Below are 20,956 nucleotides of genomic sequence, written 5' to 3'. Positions count from 1 at the left end.
CTCTCTCTCTCTCTCTCTCTCACTCTCTCTCTCCCTCTCCCTCTCCCTCCCTCCCTCCCTTCCGTGCTAAGGTATACACATGAGGTATACAAAGTATACAAAATCTGAACCTATCAAAATTACCAGCAATAAAAGAACACAAGTTTTAGTTAAAATTTCGACCATTTTCTGCTTAAAATGTTGGGGGGGGGGGAGGAATGGACTGATGATTTGGAATTTTTATACAAACTTTGATTCGGAATCTCTCTCTCTCACTTGAAGTTTTCGAGAGATCCAAAATGGTAAAGAATTTTAACTGTAGATTAGTTACAAATTTTAAGTTGGTTTTGTATTAAGAAGTCCAAAAAATATATATATATATATGTTGCGTGCTCACTTACGCGTTTCATATTTCATAATGTTCCATTATTTCATGATTTGTTTTTTGTTGTTCACTATGTACAAGTGTTTACGTATATATACAGGCGTGTTATTTATTTATTTACAGTTGGCTACAAGTAGAGAGGAGCGTACATGTACAGTGACAACAGAGCAGCAGCAGTGGTACACAGCACCTTACAGAAGCAAGGTACAGATTATTAACTCACATCACCTGAAACACATTGCAATTATTGCTCTCCTCTCAGCATCACCTGGCTGCTACCCCCCCCCCCCCCCTTCCCTCCACACACAGTAACCAGGCTGTACCTCCAGTACCTGACACGGTACACGGTACACGGTACTAGGCCACCAGTAGCTGTACCTTAAGATTGAACTCAATACCAACATTTCTGACTATTTCTTGGGCGCTATGTTGTTTATTTCGAGTGTCTCGGAGATGAAGCATCTCAAAGATGCTTCATCTCCGAGATAAAGCATCAGATGGACGCGCTCGCTGACACCAGCGTTTCTCACTGGGTCGGTAAGCATAATGCTGACACCATGGTAGCAACAACAGTCCCCTTGTCCATCGCTTGACTTACGCGATGTTTAGCTTCCGCAGGAATTATGAAGTGCCGGGCCGGGCCGGGTTGTAATGGATGTGTATGGCGGGCCGCTTCAAGCAACAGATCGCTAGATCAAGTAGTCGCAAGACAAGCCTGACACCTCCCCCCCCCCCTCCAAGCCTGATCCTGTTGCTAACAATCACTTGTGTATATGACAGCATTGCATATATATATATATATATATATATATATATATATATATATATATATATATATATATATATACTTTCAGAACAAAATAACTTTTCTTAGGACCTTTCGAACTTAGTTATAAACACACTTACACTTTTTGAACTGAGATAAGTCAATCTAAAAACTAATACAGTACCTTCCTGCATATTTGGATAATACAGAAAAGACAATTTTTTTTAATTAAATTGTGCCAATAGATCAAGCTGCGTGCTTCAGCTGTGGAGAGCTTGAAGGGTTATTCCTTACATATCATAGTTACCATTGGCTATCAAGGCACTGTATACTTGTATACCAGTAACAACATCATCCTATACCGAGGTATACCCCTACAACACCCCCCCCCCCCACCACCAAGACCGAGACTTGCGTGGAAGACCACCATTACCACCATTACCACCCGTCTTGGAACAGTTACCACCATTCCAAGACGTGAATCCTCTCCGAGCTAATGAATAATTCAAGTTTTTATTAGGGGCTCGTACGCTTTTCCAATTAATATTAATCCTGTATTATGTTCGTTTCACCGATATTAAAAGTTCTGGGCTGGAAGGAGATAATTATTCGATCACCGACCGTCTTCATTAGTGATAAGGTTTAAGAATCCTGCGTCTCCCTGCAAGAATTTTTGGCGGCCATTTTTATGTATATATATATATATATATATATATATATATATATATATATATATATATATATATATATATATATATATATATATATATATAATATAAGGAGGCCTGGTCGAGAACCGGGCCGCGGGGGACGCTAAGCCCCGAAATCATCTCAATATAACCTCAAGAAGCCAAATTCCAAAATAGGTGCCATAGATGCCATAATAGCCACACGTGTGTGTGTGTGTGTGTGTGTAATAGAGCCAGTGGCTACATATATACTTATTGCCGTCGGCTCTATCGATTGCCACGAGAAGTGATGGAATTTAGGAATCCTGGTGATTATATGTGTCTCTGATGGATGATCTGATCTCCAGACCTGTGCTTTACCTGAGAGGACGTAGGTAATCTGAGGGGAGAGGGGGGGACTAGGGAAGGGGAAAGAGCAAGCTAGGGGGGGAATAGGGGCTAGAGAGAGAGGGGGGAGGGGTGAGGTAGCGACCATGCTGGCGGAAGGTATAAGTAAATGATTCTGTTCTCCAGGGAACTTGTTTGACAAAATATAATGTACCATGAAGGAAGGGGGAGAGAGATGGGTAGGGGATGGGATTGGAAAGGGGGTGGTGGGAGGGTTGGTGCGAAGAGAGAAGGGGTTGGGGGAGGGTGTAGACGGGAAGGAAGAGGGAGGGAGGGGGAGGAGAGGCGAGAGAAGGAGAGGGAGAGGGGGAAGGGGTGGGAATGGAGAGGGGAAGAGGTGGAGAGGGATGGGAGTGGGGGGCAGGTGTTGGTGGAGCGGGTGGGGGAGAGGAGAAGCGGAGTAAACAAGAACTAATCAATGTTATCCTCCACACATTTCGCTGTTTCATCTCTTAGTTACTCGAGTGCCTTAATGTTTAGTGATACCAGAGTGCGTGTTCATGTGCTTGCGTGCGTGTGTGTGTGTGAGTGTTCGTTTATAAATCAATAAAGTACTTTTTTTCGCCTGTGTCACATTATTTACAACCAGCTTACATATGTACTTGTTACCAACATACATACACACATACATAATGACGCGCGCGACACATTTTGCGCACCGCGAGCGAGTTTGTTTCATGGCCTGTGATTACGCCGCTGGGTAAGTCAGTCAACATTTTGTTTGTCTAGTTTTATAATTGCCGGAGGCATGACGCGATGGAGATCAGATGCGCTTTATTCTTCATAAATAAATTTGCATTTCTTCTCTCCCGACGGCCCGAGAGAACGGCCTAATTGCTCAAATTTTAAATTTCGGAGAGGTCGCTTTAGGAGTTGATTGATGTCGCGGGGGGGGGGGGGTGGGGGGGGTGGGGGGGGTGGATAGATCATTACTAGGAGTTGATGTCAGGGTTGACTTCTGGGTGGTTGATGTCGGAGCATCATGAAAAAATTAAGTCTTATTCTTGACACTTGTCGTAGGCAGCCAACTCCCCTTCCCCCCTTCTCCCCCCCCTATCTATTCACCCCCTCCCCTCATTTTATTTCTCTAATTGTGCTTATCAGAGACATGCATTAATGTATAATCTCCCCCCCCCCTCCCCCCCCCACACATCGTGTTATGGTTCACGCTGGAGCTACTCTCATACCCCCCCCCCCCTCCCTCACTACCCCACACCCCCTCCTCAACACCGCATTTGGAATTTATGCCGTAGAAAATAATGGAGAATATTAGGGGCGTTGGGAGGAGATGTGGCGGGCCTGGCAAGAATCCAATTTTTCACTGTGTGTTGTTTACTGGTAGTGACACCGCCTGGGGGCGTCCACACACACCAACACTCTTGCCTGGCTCCTTGCCTCCTCCTTCTCCTTCTTCTTCCTGGGAATTACCTGTCTCAGTTGTGTGTGTGTGTGTGTGTGTGTGTGTGTGTGTGTGTGTGTGTGTGTGTGTGTGTGTGTGTGTGTGTGTGTGTGTGTGTACGCACTTATTTGTGCTTGCGGGGGTTGAGCTCTGGTTCTTTGGTTCCGCCTCTCAACCGTCAATCAACTGGTGTACAGGATCCTGAGCCTACTGGGCTCTTATCATATCTACATTTGAAACTGTGTATGGAGTCAGCCTCCACCACATCACTGCCTAATGCATTCCATTTGTTAACTAGTCTGACACTGAAAAAGTTCCTTCTAACGTCCTTGTGGCTTATTTGGGTACTCAGTGTGTGTGTGTGTGTGTGTGTGTGTGTGTGTGTGTGTGTGTGTGTGTGTGTGTGTGTGTGTGTGTGTGTGTGTGTGTGTGTGTACTCACCAAGGTGTGTTTGCGGGGGTTGAGCTCTGGCTCTTTGGTCCCGCCTTTGGTCCTGTGTGTGTGTGTTTGTGTGTGTGTGTGTGTGTGGGTGGGTGTGGGTGGGTGTGTGTGTGTGTGTGTGTGTGTGTGTGTGTGTGTGTGTGTGTGTGTGTGTGTGTGTGTGTGTGTGTGTGTGTTTGTGTGTGTGTGGGTGTGTGAGTGTGTGTGGGTGTGGGTGTGGGTGTGTGTGTGTGTGTGTGTGTGTGTGTGTGTGTGTGTGTGTGTGTGTGTGTGTGTGTGTGTGTGTGTGTGTGTGTGTGTGTGTGTGTACACTTGTTGCTATTTTTGATTCAGCTTCTCGGAACAAAAAGTTCCAAGTAGCACGGGCTATGGTGAGCCCGTTGTGGATTTACCTGGTACAGGAGCGGGGCTGTAACTTGTGCGTGCACTCGCGTGCGCGCCCGTGCGTGCTTACCTATCAGTGCCAACTGGGAAGTGAGGTTTAGCTCTGTATGCCCCGCCTGCTACCCCTTAATGTACCTGCTGCTGTGTATAATTAACATAAGTACTGATATCTGCAAAATTTTCCAAAATAATTCTAACTATCATACTTCGACTGTAATGACCTGTAATATGTCAGGGCTTCATCATCATTGGGTGAACAACTACCATACATTCCACAGTCTTGATACCCGCATGCCCACTGTTTTCCGAGTTTCATTCCTGTATACCCCGTAGCATCTCCAGGAAGCCCAGGCGTCCTGTAGAGTGTCCCGAGAGAGAGGGAGATAGAGAACAAAATTTATATATATGAATCAATAAATAATAATAATAATAATAATAATAATAATAATAATAATAATAATAATAATAAAGAGCTTTAAACAGAACAACATGTATGGAAGCACCAGAGTGTATATATATATGAATGCTACACAGTATTCACCTATAGACATCCATATATATGGTGAAACACATGTGAAGAACCTCTCACACACTCACAGCTCCCTGACAAGAGGGAGCCAGCTTAGCTTAGCTGCAAACACCCACACATCGTGTCAGCAAGGCGGACAGCCCGCCCGCCTGCTTTCATACCTCTCACTGTATTTCCCACTTCTATACTTTCCCTTCACCTATGCCTCTCCTTCCTCTTTACTCCCCAAAAAACAAAAACAAAAGAGAGAAAGAGCCTGTGAGTCTGTGTGAGTGGGGGGGGGGGGGGTAATTGTGAGAGTACTCATAGGTATATACTTTGAGTGGATTTAATCAACCATTCCTTCAATGTCAGAAATAAAATGTTAAAAAAATCGTAAAAATGCCAACAGTTCCTTATTTTATCTCTTGATTTTAGTGGCTAATAAAAGTAGGATGTGGCTCCTGTGACGCCCCCCCCCTCTCCTGTCCCTCACCCCTGCCCCCCCCCCATCTTGCCCTTCACCCCTGACCCCCCCCCTACCTGGGGGGCGCTCCATTCTAACCCCCCCCTTCCCCCACCGTTCCGAACTCCCTGGGGTTTGCCAAGCTAACTTTTCCCTCCCTCGAGGCAAACCAAGCCTCCCCCTCCAGCCCCCCGGGGCGGCCCCACGCCCCCCCCTCTCCCCCTAAGATCCCCGGGGCGCCCCCACACTCCCCCTCCCTCCCAGCCCATGGGGCGCCCCCACGCTCCCCCTTCTCCCCCCCCCCCCCAAGACCCCAAAGGGCGCCCCCACGCTTCCCCCTCTTCCCCCCCAAGACCCCCGGGGCGCCCCCCCTTCTCCCCCTCAAGACCCCCGGGGCGCCCCCCCCCTCTCCCCCTCAAGACCCCCGGGGCGCCCCCACGCCCCCCCACCTCTCCCCAAATTTCGCAAAGTTTGTGTCTTCAAGAAGCCAGAGACCTGTATGGTTTATGAGGCGTCTCGCACCAAATACTTGCCACTTTAAGAGATTATCGCTGGCAAACATAAACAGGGTAATGAGCGTGTTACAGGGACCGGGGGGGGGGAGGAGGTGGAGAAGGAGGAGGAGAAGGAGAAGGAGAAGGAGAAGGAGAAGGAGAAGGAGGAGGAGGAGGAGAAGGAAGTAGGAGCACGAGGAAGAATAGAGGAAGAGGGGGTAAAACTCAAGAAGAGAATGTGGATTAGAGAGAGAACTGGTGAAGAGGAAGAACGTTAAGAGGAAAGAGAGAGCATACACGACACGCGAATGAGATGATGGAACATGTATAAAAAGGGAGCAAAGAAGAAAGGGAGGAGGGGAAAAAATGTAATAACGAAGCGAGGAAGGAACGAAGAATGACTTCATATATGGTAATGGGTTAAGCAGTAGGAGACAGAGGATGCAGAGGATGTATGAAGTGAAAAGTGAGAAGGAAGGCAGAGTTAGAAGCGGGGGGGGGGTGAAAGAGAGAGAGAGAGAGAGAGAGAGAGAGAGAGAGAGAGAGAGAGAGAGAGAGAGAGAGAGAGAGAGAGGAGGGAGGGAGGGGAATGAGTGAGAGAGTGAAAGGGAAAATGAGAGATTGTCCGTAATTGAATGAACAGGTTATGTGGTGAACACCCTGTTCACCACATAACCTGCTCACCACAACAGCCTGTTCGGCCGAAGACTTATATTGTTGAAGGTCTCCCTTACTATTGAACTAGCCTCTAGCATTCTAACCAATGTATCTTGTATGTGTGTGTGTGTGTGTGTGTGTGTGTGTGTGTGTGTGTGTGTGTGTGTGTGTGTGTGTGTGTGTGTGTGTGTGTGTGTGTGTGTGTGTTATACGTCTGACGAGGTAGGCTCACATGGGGCCCACACCTCAGGGTGATTTTTTGGTGGTTGGGGGGAGGGGGGCCAGGCCACGTGAAGGGGGGGGGATACCACGTGGAGGGGGGAGGGGGTGCAGACCCCCCCCAATACACGGCATGGGGTTGCTTGCTCTTGTTATTGCTTGAAAAATATAGATCCACTTTTCGTCGACAAGTGCTTTTAGGATTTTGCAAACTCTTGGTTGATTGGTGGCGTCTGGAGTATACCTGGAGTTTACTTGGAGAGGATTCTGGGAGTTTACACCCCCAAGCTTGGCCCCAGTTGCCCTGTGGTTTTGCCAACCCGTTCTCGCACTTTCTTACAGTTAATATTGACTTATTAAATAAGTGCATATGTGACATACTAATTTATTGTGAATATTTTAGTTTACCTTGAAAAGCTTCATAGAAAACACCGACCTTACCTAACCTTCTTAGTATGTTAAGATAAGCATCTTATTGCTTCGTAATTACAATTATTACTTAACCTATACCTGCTCTCTAGTTGCAAGTTGTTCATACCACGTCCTTGGGAAGCCCTGAAGCGTGTATAACTAATCATTGTTGTGTGTATAACCTCATTATTTACTGATTACTTAAACTATTAATTACTAACTACATAATTACAGTCATTACAAGTGTACGAGGGACGCAGGTATGACGCCTGAGAGTGAACATTAATTATGGCTTGTACGTTATTTTGAGTGTATGTATGTATGTAGGAATTACTGTGTATAACAGGTAATTCGTTCATGAATGCCTGTATGATGTCATTCATGTAATGTGTGCTTGAGGCTAACTGTGATGGATTGATTGATTTGATTGAGTGATTGATTGGTTGATTGATTGATTAGTTGGTTGATTTATTGATTGATTCATTCATTCATTCACTGATTGATTGATTGATTCATTGATTGATGAAGATTAAGCCATCTTGGTGGCACGGGTATGAATAATTAACGGTTATCTTGAGGTTATCTTGGGATGATTTCGGGGCTTAGCGTCCCCGCGGCCCGGTCCTCGTCCAGGCCTCCTCGTTAGTGGGTATTGGAAATGCTTTTGTTGTCATTGTGTTTAGGAGGGATTGTTAGGCTTATTTCTAAGCAGATCGGGAGGTAACTAGTTCAGAACTTTTTTTTTTTTTTTTAGGGATTTGTCGCTTCGTATTTTGTCCTCAGGGACCAGGTCGGTGCCTCGTTTCGGGTGCTGGTTCGAGGGGCTGTAAGATCGCTCGTCGCTTAGGTTTAGTTCCTTCAGTCTGTCTTCGTTCCTCATCCCTCACACCCCCACACTCACATACCCCCCCAGACACACCCACACTCACCCCCCCACACAACCCCCACTCACACCCCCACACTCACACACCCCCCCACACACACCCCCACACTCACACACCCACACTCACACCCCCACACTCACACACCCCCACACTCACACCCCCACACTCACACACCCCCACACTCACACCCCTACACCACCCCCCCCCACACTCACACACCCCCACACCGCGCCAAAAACCCACATATCTGTGCAAATTAGTTGCCCCCGTCGCTAATAAACCCGTGAAAATCGCGAATAAAAACGCCCCCCTCCCTCCTTTCCACCCCCCCCAAAAAAAGAGACAAGAGAGGAGGCTAAACAAAGAGCCCGGAGGGGAAAAGGACCCTTAATACCTGACGACGGAAGGAGGAGATTGACACCATCTTCGCGAAGACAGGTCCATATGACCTTCTTGCCTTCACTATCGCCATAATCTGCGCATGACTCCAGGAATGTGAAATTTTTTTTGACGAGTTTCCATTTTTTTTTATGTTGGGGGGGGAGGGGGGTAAAGCATTTCCAAATATAATGTTGATGTGTTAGAGAATTTACTCATTTATTACGTTCGTTGTTCAGAGTTTTTTTTTATTTTTTTTTTTATTGTTTGTACTGGCTTTCTGTACCTTGATTCTGTACCTCCGGCTCCTGTGCACACACACACATGTACTTTCATGTACTCCCAGCCCCCAACACCCCATATAACCTGCCACACCCCTCCACACACCTCACCCTACCCCCCCCCCCACCTTCATCACACCCTCCCCTCTCAACCCCCCCCTCTCAACCCCCCCCCCCTCAACCCCACACACACCCCCAACCATAACACACAAACGACATCTATTTGTCTCCCCAAATTGTACGCTTTTTTTATTATTTTTATTTTTATTTATTTTTTTGTTTCTTTATTCCTACGAGAAAAGTCTTGAAGATGCATCTTAAAGAACCCTTCCTTGTGTTTTGATAGTTTATGTGACTATGTGGTCGGTCACTACATAGTTACATAGAGGAATATGTGGTCGGTCACTACATAGTTACATAGAGGAATATGTGGTCGGTCACTACATAGTTACATAGAGGAATATGTGGTCGGTCACTACATAGTTACATAGAGGAATATGTGGTCGGTCACTACATAGTTACATAGAGGAATATGTGGTCGGTCACTACATAGTTACATAGAGGAATATGTGGTCGGTCACTACATAGTTACATAGAGGAATATGTGGTCGGTCACTACATAGTTACATAGAGGAATATGTGGTCGGTCACTACATAGTTACATAGAGGAATATGTGGTCGGTCACTACATAGTTACATAGAGGAATATGTGGTCGGTCACTACATAGTTACATAGAGGAATATGTGGTCAAGGAGCCCCAGATTAAGCTGCGTTATTGTTGTAATAGTTACTATAAGAGTTCGGAAAAATCTAAAAAACTTAACTTCAATATTCTTAGGCCTACTGTAGCACATATATATGTACCTTATTAGGCCTCTGATAGCGTGTATTAGGCCAAGGGGGGGTTAGATTTGGTTAGGTTTTATTAGCCAAAAAAAATACACATACTTTTCCGGTTTGTCCAAAATTCCGTACTAGTGAAGTGTCCTTTCAGGCGGTCCATCGTGTGTGTGTGTGTGTGTGTGTGTGTGTGTGTGTGTGTGTGTGTGTGTGTGTGTGTGTGTGTGTGTGTGTGTGTGTGCGTGTGTGTGTGTGTGTGTGTGTGTGTGCGTGTGTGTGTGTGTGTGTGTGTGTGTGTGTGTGTGTGTGTGTGTGTGTGTGTGTGTGTGTGTGTGTGTGTGTGTGTGTGTGTGTGTGTGTGTGTGTGCGTGTGTGTGTGTGTGTGTGTGTGTGTGTGTGTGTGTGTGCGTGTGTGTGTGTGTGTGTGTGTGTGTGCGTGTGTGTGTGTGTGTGTGTGCGTGTGTGTGTGTGTGTGTGTGCGTGTGTGTGTGTGTGTGTGTGTGTGTGCGTGTGTGTGTGTGTGTGTGTGCGTGTGTGTGTGTGTGTGTGTGTGTGTGTGTGTGTGTGTACGTTGCACCACTTGGTTACTGTAAGTACCTTCATCTTAGGAGACTGGGATGATCTTAATATACTCACACTTACGACCTGTCTTACGACTAACCTTTCGGTTCGTGTGTGTGTGTGTGTGTGTGTGTGTGTGTGTGTGTGTGTGTGTGTGTCCGGTACAACTGCTGCTAACTACCGTACTACCGCATCCACTACAAAACTACTTCAGTTCCTGTCATTGCGATCGTTAATCATTACATGTACTTCTAGCCTTTTTGTGTGTGAATGGCAGTAGTGTCTTTGCTGCGTTCCTGATTTGTTGTTTGGGTGATTTTGTATTTGTTTTTTTGTTGTTCGGGTGTAAGTGTCGGTAATTCTAGGATGAAGACAATGTTCTTGTTCAGTCCAGCCTTAACTGAGAGCACTCTGTTTGTTCTATGTAGAGTTTATGTTCTGTGGCACAACTCTATATCTGGTGAGCTGAAGGTCCCTTCAGATACAAGAGCCTCTGCAGTTTCCCGTAGTTGGTCTTGTCTCTTTACCCCTGATAAGCTGGCCCCCCTTCCCTAGTTAGTTAGACCCCTCACCACTCTGGTTGAGACCCCTCACCAACCCCCCCACTAGCGACACCCCCACCACACCCACACCCCTCCCTAAGGGGACCCCACCAAGATGTTGGCAGACTACTCCTACCCATCCACTGTGACGAATGACCCGCTGCCTGGGAGAAGAAAAGGGGGACAGGGTGAGGTGAGGGGAGGGGTTAAGTGAGGGGAAAGGGGGGGGGACAAGGAGGCAGGAGCCAGACAAGGGAATGAAGGTGAGAAAGGTGAGGAGAAAGGAGGAATGAGATGTAACAACGAGAATAAAGATGGAAAGAATGGGTTACTTTTGCAAGCTGATGGGGGAGAGGAGAGGGAGGGGGTCATTGGGGGGGTGGTTTTAACATACCTAACGGGTTGGGGTGGGGGGAAGAGGGGGGGGGGAGGACACAGAGGGAAGATGAATGCTGTGGAAGGAGAGGAGGGAGGGAGGGAGGTGGTGGTGGTGTTAGAGAGGAAGTAGGCAAAAGAACAAATGTCTAACACCAATAGGGACGAATGGAGAAGATAAGTGGCGGATAATGATTGGAGAGAAACACGTCGTCCAGACGTGGGAGGAGAGTGAACGGAATGATACTATACACCGTTATTCACTTGTTTTGTGATCATTCAACCCCGGCTTTTAACATTGCATGATCACTATTCCGCCTGTGTTTACACTGAGCTCGGCCGTATCGTATATGCCACCCGGTAACATTTCCCGCCACTCTCAGCTCATTCCCGCCATTTCCGGGTATGTGTCACTGCCGAAAACATTCTCCTCTAGCGCGATAGACGTCTCCAGTGAGTGCTTCCTTTCCCTTGGCTTGTAGCACTCGCCCGGTACCCTTGAACGTCTCCACAAGTTGATTTTAGTTTAGGACTGCGATCCCCGAGCGTTGTCCACTCGGCCGGGAGGACCTATAGTGTGTGCGTCGGGCGGGGAGGAGGGGGGGGGGATGCGGTGATGACGTGCCCAAGTCATTTAGGTCAGATCAGGTCACCGTCCCATGGTAGGTGTTCGGGTATTATACTAGTCATGCTTGGGTAGCCACAGTCTGAGTGATCATGGTATTACGTCACATACCTAGAAAGTTTACCACAGTCCGGAATTTGTGTTATTCTTTTTTTTTTGGCTTAAAATAGGCCTCCAGGGTATTGTGAGCACTTGTATTAAAGTCAGTGACTTAGACTTTATTTTTATCAGCTTTTTATTACAATAATTATAGTCCCCCCAAATTCTCAAAAGCCCATTATATACGTAGTCGAAGACATCGTTTTCGGGGTTGGTCTTTTGAAGTGCGAAGTGAAATTAAAACGGAAACCCAGTAATGGATCTTTTTCACAGCGATGTGGCGAAGCCTCCAGAGAGTAACCGACCACTTGGGTGAAGAGTACTAGGCCGGGCCTCCGTGTTCAGTACTGTTAGCTACTGTAACGACCAGACTAAAAAACTAGATTGTTTTCTTCAAGGAGTGCCGGACCAACCAGGCTGTGGTGGGTATGTGGGCCTGCGGGCCGCTCCAAGCAACAGCCTGGTGGACCAAACTCTCACAAGTCAAGCCTGGCCTCGGGCCGGGCTTGGGGAGTAGAACTGACCAATTGTGACCACGTCATGGTGAAAATAATTGCAACCGGGAGTTCTACTGACCTCACACGGATCCTGCGCGTCTGGGATCCTCTCGGACGCAGGTTCGAACCCTCATCACGGCCCTTGTGTGGATTTGTTCATTTGATGCATCACGCTATTGTGATTTCTGTGTGTTATGCCCCTAAGAGATTTTCTGGACCACGAATCACCAAATATTCACGTATCTACTTACGAAACATTTACATCTTTCCTTATTTGTGGCGGTATAGTTTACCTGTATTCAATAGCTTACGAGCTGGGAAGGGCTACGAGGTTGCCCGATGACATTTACTAACGTTGGGCTGCGAGGTTTCCAAGCTCGTAAAGTGTAATAATAACTGCAAACTTAGGATGTAGAGGTTTCGTAAGTAAGGGGAGGTAAGGGGAAGTTTGTTTATTTACGGGAGCGAAGATGGGCTGTGTTTGTCTCCAGCCACTCCGACAACAACACTAAAAGCAACGACAACAACAACAACAACAACAACAACAACAACTACAACAACAACAACAACAACAACTACAACAACAACCAGTAACAACAACAACATCAGCAGCTTCCCTCCTAACTGTCGCTATGGTAACCCCTCCTCCTCCTACTCCCCACCCCCCACTTCTCCCCCTCCCCCCCCACCCCCTCCCCCACCCCCTCCCCCACCCCCCCAGCCCCCTCACCCCCCCCCCCTCACTATTCACCGATTTCTCGCCTCCCAAAAATATAGCTAATGATTCCGTGTTTTGTGTGGCGAGTGTTTGCCGGATTGTTTGAGCTTTCTTCCTCACTTTCTTTGATGTGAGAGTTAATGAGGTAGCTAGAGGGGGGGGGAGGGATCAGAGTGAGAGGGGGGGGGGGAGAGCAAGTGTTCGGAAAGTTTTGGGAGGGAGAAAATAGGAGCAATAGATCAGGTATTAAGTAAATAACAAAGTTGTAAAAGAAGGCGTTGATGAATTTTTGGAGGAGATGGAGAATGTCTTGTGAGGAGAAGGGGGAGTGGGGGGGTCCAGGGCTGGGGAGGGGGGTAGAGCTAGGGGGGTTGGGGGCAGGGCTGGAGGGGCGGGGGACTTACCTATTAGTGTTCACGGAGAGTGAGGTGTATAGGTCTTTATGTCCCTCCTCGACTACCAGTCTTTTTTTTTTTGTATCTGTTGCGTTACAATTGAACTGTTCTGCTGTTCAAATTGTCTGTGGAGTTTGCGATTAAAGTTGTGGGGTGGAGGTGGCTTCTGCATACGTCAGGCTGCGAGCAGCCGCGTCTAACAGCCTGGTTGATCAGTCCAGCAACCAGAAGGCCTGGTCGACGACCGGGTCGCGGGGACACTAAGCCCCGGAAGCACCTCAAGGTAACCTCAAGGTACAACTTCTTCTATCTGTGCATTCCACATGTTGACTACTCGAGTATTTCCTTACATTATGTCGACTCAGTTGCGTTTCCAGCTTGTCCCTTGTGTCCTCTTATTCTACTTTCCCTCGAATTGAAGAGGCTGTCGTTGTCTACCTTGTCTTTCCCCCCCCCCCCCCTCATTATATTGTATGTTGTGATCATATCCCCTCTTTTCCTTCTATCTTCTAGGAATGTGAGATTTAGTGCTATTAATCTGTCCTTGTAGCTTAACCCTCGTGGCTCTGACACCAGTCTTGTTGCAAACCTCTCAAATTTGTAAGTTTTTGTTTGATGCTTCACTAGGGGCAGATTCTTTGTCGGTGCTGCATATTCCGGTATTGGTCTAGCATATGTTGTGTAGATTGCCTTGAAGGAGTCTTAATTTGGGGCTCTAGATGTTCTGTTTGCCAGCGTCCCGTATGCTGCTGATGCTATCCTGTTTGTGTGTGCCTCTGGTGTTAGTGTTGGAATTATATCCACTCCCAAACTCCCAAATCTTTCTCTCTCTCTCTCTAATTCCTATAGTTGTCTTCCCCTTAAGGTGTAGATACCTCTTGATCTCTTTTCTCCTTTTCCCATCTTCATTACCTTACACTTGTTGGGATTGAATTTCAGAAACCATTTGTTTGCCCACTCATGAAGCTTGTCACGGCCCTCCTGTAACTTCCTACAGTCCTCCTCTGTTTTTACATTGCTCATTCAGCTTTACGTCATATGCAAACATGGACACATCAGGGTTCACTCCCTTGGGCAGGTTACTCACATAAATTAGGAACAGCAGCGGTCCCAGGACTGAACCTTGTGGAACTCCAATTGTTACATACCTCCGGCTTGAAACCTCTTATCTGAAGGTGACTCTTTGTTTTCTGTCCTCCAGGTACTCCCTTACTCAGTTCAGCGTCTTCCCAATTACTCCAACCTGTTTCTCCACCGCCACTCTATAGTGATGGAGATTATGGTGGAGAACGGTGGTGAGGGAGAGTGGGGGGACGTTGGAGGCAGGGTATTGCCTCCTGCCCCCCCTAACACCAGCCCCACTGTAACACCAGCAATAGAGCAACTATCTCCCTCTCCCTGCCCCAGTTCGATCCCACAGTGACCCGTCACTGTGGGCTCGAAATTAGCTTCTAATCCACAATTCGAAACTGAGATTCGAAACCTATTCACAGGTGTAGACGCCACATTTCGATCACTCAATGCCCCCCCCCCCCATCATTCAGATTGTATACATATCACTGATGTATAACATACATACCAGGATACCTATCACCTCTAAATATAATAATGTATATGTTTTAAATAGAGCTGCAGAATCAGTTAATGCTGTTTTCACTAGATATTTAATTATCATGTTTTCATTGTCATAATGGGTCTTGAGGCTTTTATAATGAGGCATATGAGGCAGAGATATAATGATTATAGTGAGTAGTGTTTATTATTATTATCGCCGTTTGACTTGAGTGAATAATGTTTGATTTTGCGTAGAAGCAATTGTAAGTGAATGACTATGAATAATGTTTTTGAATTTGAGTACCGGAGTACTCTTGAGTACCGGAGTACTCTTGAGTACCGGAGTACTCTTGAGTACCGGAGTACTCTTGAGTACCGGAGTACTCTTGAGTACCGGAGTACTCTTGAGTACCGGAGTACTCTTGAGTACCGGAGTACTCTTGAGTACCGGAGTACTCTTGCTTGTTTAAGGATATCAGGGAAGGTATGACACTCTAGAGATTTGTTGAACAGCAGAGCTATGGGTGGCGCAAGGGTATGAGAGGCACTCTTGTATAGAGTGAATGGTATTTCACTAATGTTCCCAGCTTTGGTTTTTAGTGAGTGTATGATAGACACAACATCTGATGGGCTGACTGGTGAAAGGAGAAGAGAGGCTGGATAGCTGCCTGAGAGATATGTGTTGATATGTGTCTGAGTCTGTGGGATTGTTCTGGCGAGGTTAGCACCAACCGATGAAAAGAAGATATTAAATTCAGTTGCTGTTTTTAAATCAGTTGCAGGAGTATAACCATCCCTTGATAGTTTTATCTGGTTATGTTAGTGATGTTTAGTTTCTAGCATGTTAGAGATGGCTTTCCATGTGCTTTTCATGTTGCCGTTTGCTTCTTTGAATCTACTCTCATAATATTAAGTTTTGTTTTTCTTATTATACTGGGGCCAGATTCACGAAAGCACTTACGCAAGCACTTACGAACGTGTACATCTTTCCTCAATCTTTGACGGCTTTGGTTACATTTATTAAACAGTTTACAAGTATGAAAACTTGCCAATCAACTGTTGTTATTGTTATAAACAGCCTCCTGGTGCTTCGGAGCTCATTAACTGTTTAATAATTGTAAACAAAGTCGCCAAAGATTGAGAAAAGATGTACAGGTTTGTAAGTGTTTGCGTAACTGCTTTCGTGAATCTGGCCCTGGTAAGCATTGATGAGTACCTCTTAACTACTTCCTTTGTAACTAGGCCAATCCTAAGTTTTTTTCATGTTCATGTTTCTTGTTGATTGATTTGAATATGCCACTTGTGAGCCAAGGATTATTTATTCTTTTGTCAGTTACTTGCTTGGTGAGGAGGGGACAATGAGTGTTGTAGAGTTTTGGAGAGGAAGAGGTTAGCTAATGAATTTATATCCTGTGTATTATTGAATTCAGATTCCCAATTAATATTGTGAAGTGCATTTGTGAGGTTGCCTATAGCTGCTTCACTGTGTAGCCAGAGTGTAAGTTTCTTGTTTTCTGGAGGTGTTATGTCCATGCTTGCTATGAGGAAGGTAGGATAGTGGTTAGTTGGTCTGTCAATGATTATACCAGAGGTAAGAGGAGGAGGTTCAGAGGCAAAGAAAGCAGAGGTTCAGAGGCAAAGAAAGCAGAGGTTCAGAGGCAAACAGTGCACAGGTTCAGAGGCAAACAGAGCACAGGTTCAGAGACAAACCTAGGGGCCTCGTAGCCTGGTGGATAGCGCGCAGGACTCGTAATTCTGTGGCGCGGGTTCGATTCCCGCACGAGGCAGAAACAAATGGGCAAAGTTTCTTTCATCCTGAATGCCCCTGTTACCTAGCAGTAAATAGGTACCTGGGAGTTAGTCAGCTGTCACGGGCTGCTTCCTGGGGGTGGAGGCCTGGTCGAGGACCGGGCCGCGGGGACACTAAAAAGCCCCGAAATCATCTCAAGATAACCTCAAGATGTTAGTTCATAAGTGATCCAGGGTAGTAACAGATGTTTGTGTGACTCGGGTGGGCTTGGTGATTGTGGGGATTAGCATACAGGAGTTCATGCTGTTTAGGAAATAGTCGACCTGAGGGCTATTTTGTTGACACAGGTCAATATTGAAGTCTCCTCCTAGAATGATGTGATTTTTTGTTGAGATAGTTGTTTATGATAAGATTCCTTATGTTATCTGAGATGAAGCTATGTTAGTATTGGGAAATCTATATATAGCTCCGATAGTCAAGGAGGATTTAAGGGATTTATTTCAGAACTGAGCAAAGGTATATTCACAATAGTCGTCTCTATCACTAATGACACTATTGCAGATGAAGGTATCTTGGTAATATATGGCTGTGCCACCTCCTTTTTTTTAGTAGGCCTACAGTGAATGGCTATATAATCAGCTAAATTGTAGAGTTGGGTATAGTCTTTACTTAGCCAGATTTCTGTTAAAATAATGAACGATAGTTTAGTACCAAGTGCTGTGAGGAGTGCATTTATATCATCAAAATGTTTACCAAGTGATCTGATCTGATTTTTTCAGGATCAATATCAGCTTGCATGTAGATGCAATGGGGTCAAGATACAATAAGATAAGCAATTACAGAACAATTAAATACTAAATCTGCTATAAATATAAAGTAATTATAGCAAAAACACAAACATAAATGCAAATACACATATAATAGAAACAATTAGAAGTAATATTAAGATCAGCGTAGATAGACAAGAAGGATACAGAAGTTAGGGAAGAAAAAAGTATCAATAAAGACTGAAAAGAATGTTGTATAATAATAATAATAATAATAATAATAAGAATAATAATCATGACTTGACTGATTAGTTAGGAACTTTTATGGATGAGAGAACATTAGTTAACAGGTAAGACAAAGACAGGACCTTGGACAAGGTTAGGGAAGGTTAGGTTAGGCTCAGTCATTCATGAGTTATTTTCAGTATTGGCATTGGCAGTATTGGTATTGGTGGATTCTGGTTTTCAGATATACCACATTCATTCAAGAAAGTCAGTAGTTGTTGGTCACACTATATTTCATATCTTTTTCCTGTTCTTTCCTTCTTAACAATGATCGTTCCATTCCTAGTGTAGCACTGCTTGATAACATCTAAGTTTTATTGATGAATTTGATGCAGGCTGTAGAGAAGGGATCCACGCTGCTTGGTAAGGCACTCATTTATACAAAGGTTGATTTTTTGCTTAGCAGCTGTTTGCCTGAGGTCAAACTTAGCAGCCGGATTTGCAAAGTTTGATGAGCATTCTCCTAGTGCTGCGGGAACTTGATTGTTGCCGCCGGAGGTGGCTAGTTTATTGTGCACCCCATACTCATCCTGTGAGCGGTAGCGCAAAAAGCATTACAGAGGGCACAAAAGGTCTTTATCAGACCTCATCTTAGATTGCGGTGACTGTTTTTATCTATCCTAACAGCTGATTTGATGTCAATGTTGACTTTGATCTTTGAATTAATTAGAGCGTGGGCTATGTTACAGCAGTTTTCACCTTGTTGTTGATCAGGTAGATCAGCAGAGCTAGTGATCAGGGAGTCTTGAAGTTATGGTTACTCTAGATCGTCTTGGGAAGGTGTTGCTGCTCTAGGTCGTCTTGGGAAGCCGCCTGGTGCATCTCAAGGAGATTTATTTGTCTTTACAACTTTTGAATGATGTCTCTTTGTCCTGGTTGGGTTTCCTCGGCCTTAATCTTGTGTATTTGTTCCATTGTGTCAACTGTTACAGCTTGTAAGTTGAGAATTGCTTGATTGTTATTCGTCGAAGACTCGAGGAGGCGGTCTATAGTTTGTTGTTGTTGGGAGACCGTGGCTTGGAGGGCCGCAATTGCTTCAGATTGCTGGAGCACTAGGTTGTGTAGTTTCTGGAGCCATGGATTGTTCTACAATGGTTTGAAGTTTATACAGGGAGGCATAGGCTGAGTGAACTCCACAGCTTGAATTTTGAGTTGAGTCGTGGGCGGCGGCTGGCAGAGAGGAAGGGAAACACCAGGGGCCAGATTCACGAAAGGACTTACGCCAGCACATACGAACCTGTGCATCTTTTCTCAATCTTTGGCGACTTTGTTTCCAAATATTAGACAGTTAATGAGTTCCGAAGCACCAGGAGGCTGTTTATAACAATAACAACAGTTGATTGGGAAGTTTTCATGCTTGTAAACTGTTTAATAAATGTAATCAAAGCCGTCAAAGATTGAGGAAAGATGTACACGTGCGTAAGTATTTGCGTAAGTGCTTTCGTGAATCCGGCCCCTGGTGCTGTGTTTACCAACACCGGCGACGACTCCAGTGTTCCCAGTGTTTCACTTAGGGCTCTTGGGTGTCACGGAGGATGAGCCAGAGGCACCCCGACCATGCCTGTGGCCATGTTTGGCCATGTTTACGGAGGTAGATACTTGGTAATGTTTACACAGGTAGATACGTGGAGATTGGCAGTGGGGTTAGGCGTATAGCGTACGTCTGGCAGCGGGGTCGTCGATGGGCAGGCCCAATGAAAATTGGTTAATTGTGGTTGATTACTGTTGAAATTCACTGTGAGTTATGGCATATTAGGTCTCTATGCACCTTACTCTTGCTGGGCAGCAGTTAGGCCATGTAGCGTAGGGTGGAGACTGAATTAGCCCGAATTTTCTGCTGCAGTGCCAGTGTCTCCCGCCAGTGTTTCCCGCGTAGAATATGTGGGCGCCTGCGGCCCGCTCCGAGCAACAGCCTGACCTCAGGCCCGGGCTCGGGGAGTAGACGAACTCCCAGAACCCTCTCCAGGTGTGCTCCAGACCCCAGTACATGTCTCACAGAATGCTGACCTTGTATATGATCTCACGCACACGCCCCCCCCCCCACGCCCCCATGTACACGCCTCCACGTATACACCCCCACGTACACACCTCCACGTACACACACCCCACGTACACCCCCCCCACGTACACACCCCCACGTACATACCTCCACGTACACACCCCCCCCCCCCCAACACGCACAGCAAGGAAACAGAGTTGGCGGGAAACACTAAGCCATCAAACGCACCAAGAGTTGGCTGATATTTTCTTGTTGTGTTACCAGGTGGAGTCCAGTACCACCAAGGGCCACATCCGCTCGGGGCTCTCACGGTCCGGAAACACACCCGTCGCCATTGGGAAAAACGACCATAACAGCGCCTCCAGATGAACACCGTCTTGTCCCAAGGCGAGATATAATTGACTATCTCTACGTGCCTTGGAAGGAGCGGTTGTTTACCTCTCGTATTGTCGAGAATCCTCAGGTTATCAAGGGACTTCAGGGCTGGTAAGGGAAGCCCGGTACCCCCTCCTGCCCAGCTCCACTACACCACCCCCCTCCCTCCCTCCTTGGGTATTTGTGACCCGTAGCCAGGCTGAACTTGTGCACGAGGTGGAGGTTATCTTGAGATGATTTCGGGGCTTTAGTGTCCCCGCGGCCCGGTCCTCGACCAGGCCTCCACCCCCAGGAAGCAGCCCGTGACAGCTGACTAACACCCAGGTACCTATTTTACTGCTAGGTAACAGGGGCATAGGGTGAAAGAAACTCTTCTCGCCGGCGCCCGGAGGAACGCGTTCGTAACCTGTTCTAACTGGTTGGGCACCATTCCTTTCCCCCGTCCCATCCCAAATCCTTATCCTGACCCCCTTCCAAGTGCTATATAGGAGTAATGGCTTGGCACTTTCCCCCTGAAAGTTCCTTCCTTCCTTCCTTCCTTCCTTCCTTCCTTCCTTCCTTCCTTCCTTCCTTCCTTCCTTCCTTCCTTCCTTCCTTCCTTCCTTCCTTCCTAGGGCACCTCAGTTTTAGACGTTAGATTAAACCAGCCTTCAAATTGAGTTTTTTTGTGTGTGTGTGTGGAATAGTTGCATCTCTGTTTGGACGCTTCCGTAGACTAAAGGTCAACAGCCGCGGTAAGGTTCACTGGGATGGGTTTAGGTTCTTAAGCATATGATAGAACTTTGGCAATTGGCAAGAACGGGATTTTAAACGAAGACATGTGACCTTTGTGTTCTGAGGACAGA

General features: G+C 46.3%; 1 protein-coding gene across 13 annotated transcripts in view; it reads left to right on the top strand.

The window, feature by feature from the left end:
• LOC123765697 (forkhead box protein P1) overlaps window positions 1-20,956 on the top strand; it is a 634,146-nt gene that overhangs the window by 483,387 nt on the left and 129,803 nt on the right. For 9 of the 13 annotated variants that reach the window (XM_069337173.1, XM_069337171.1, XM_069337172.1 and 6 more), the window contains one exon: window positions 488-568. The exons of the other annotated variants lie outside the window; for them this stretch is intronic. In XM_069337173.1, the coding sequence (XP_069193274.1) occupies window positions 488-568 (81 nt within the window). The remainder of the gene's footprint in view (window positions 1-487; window positions 569-20,956) is intronic. 13 annotated transcript variants of the gene reach the window in all.

This window comes from Procambarus clarkii, chromosome 37, assembly GCF_040958095.1.
Source record: "Procambarus clarkii isolate CNS0578487 chromosome 37, FALCON_Pclarkii_2.0, whole genome shotgun sequence".
Lineage (NCBI taxonomy): Eukaryota > Metazoa > Arthropoda > Malacostraca > Decapoda > Cambaridae > Procambarus > Procambarus clarkii.
Note: the sequence above shows the minus strand (reverse complement) of the source record. Positions and strands in the feature narration are given on the sequence as shown.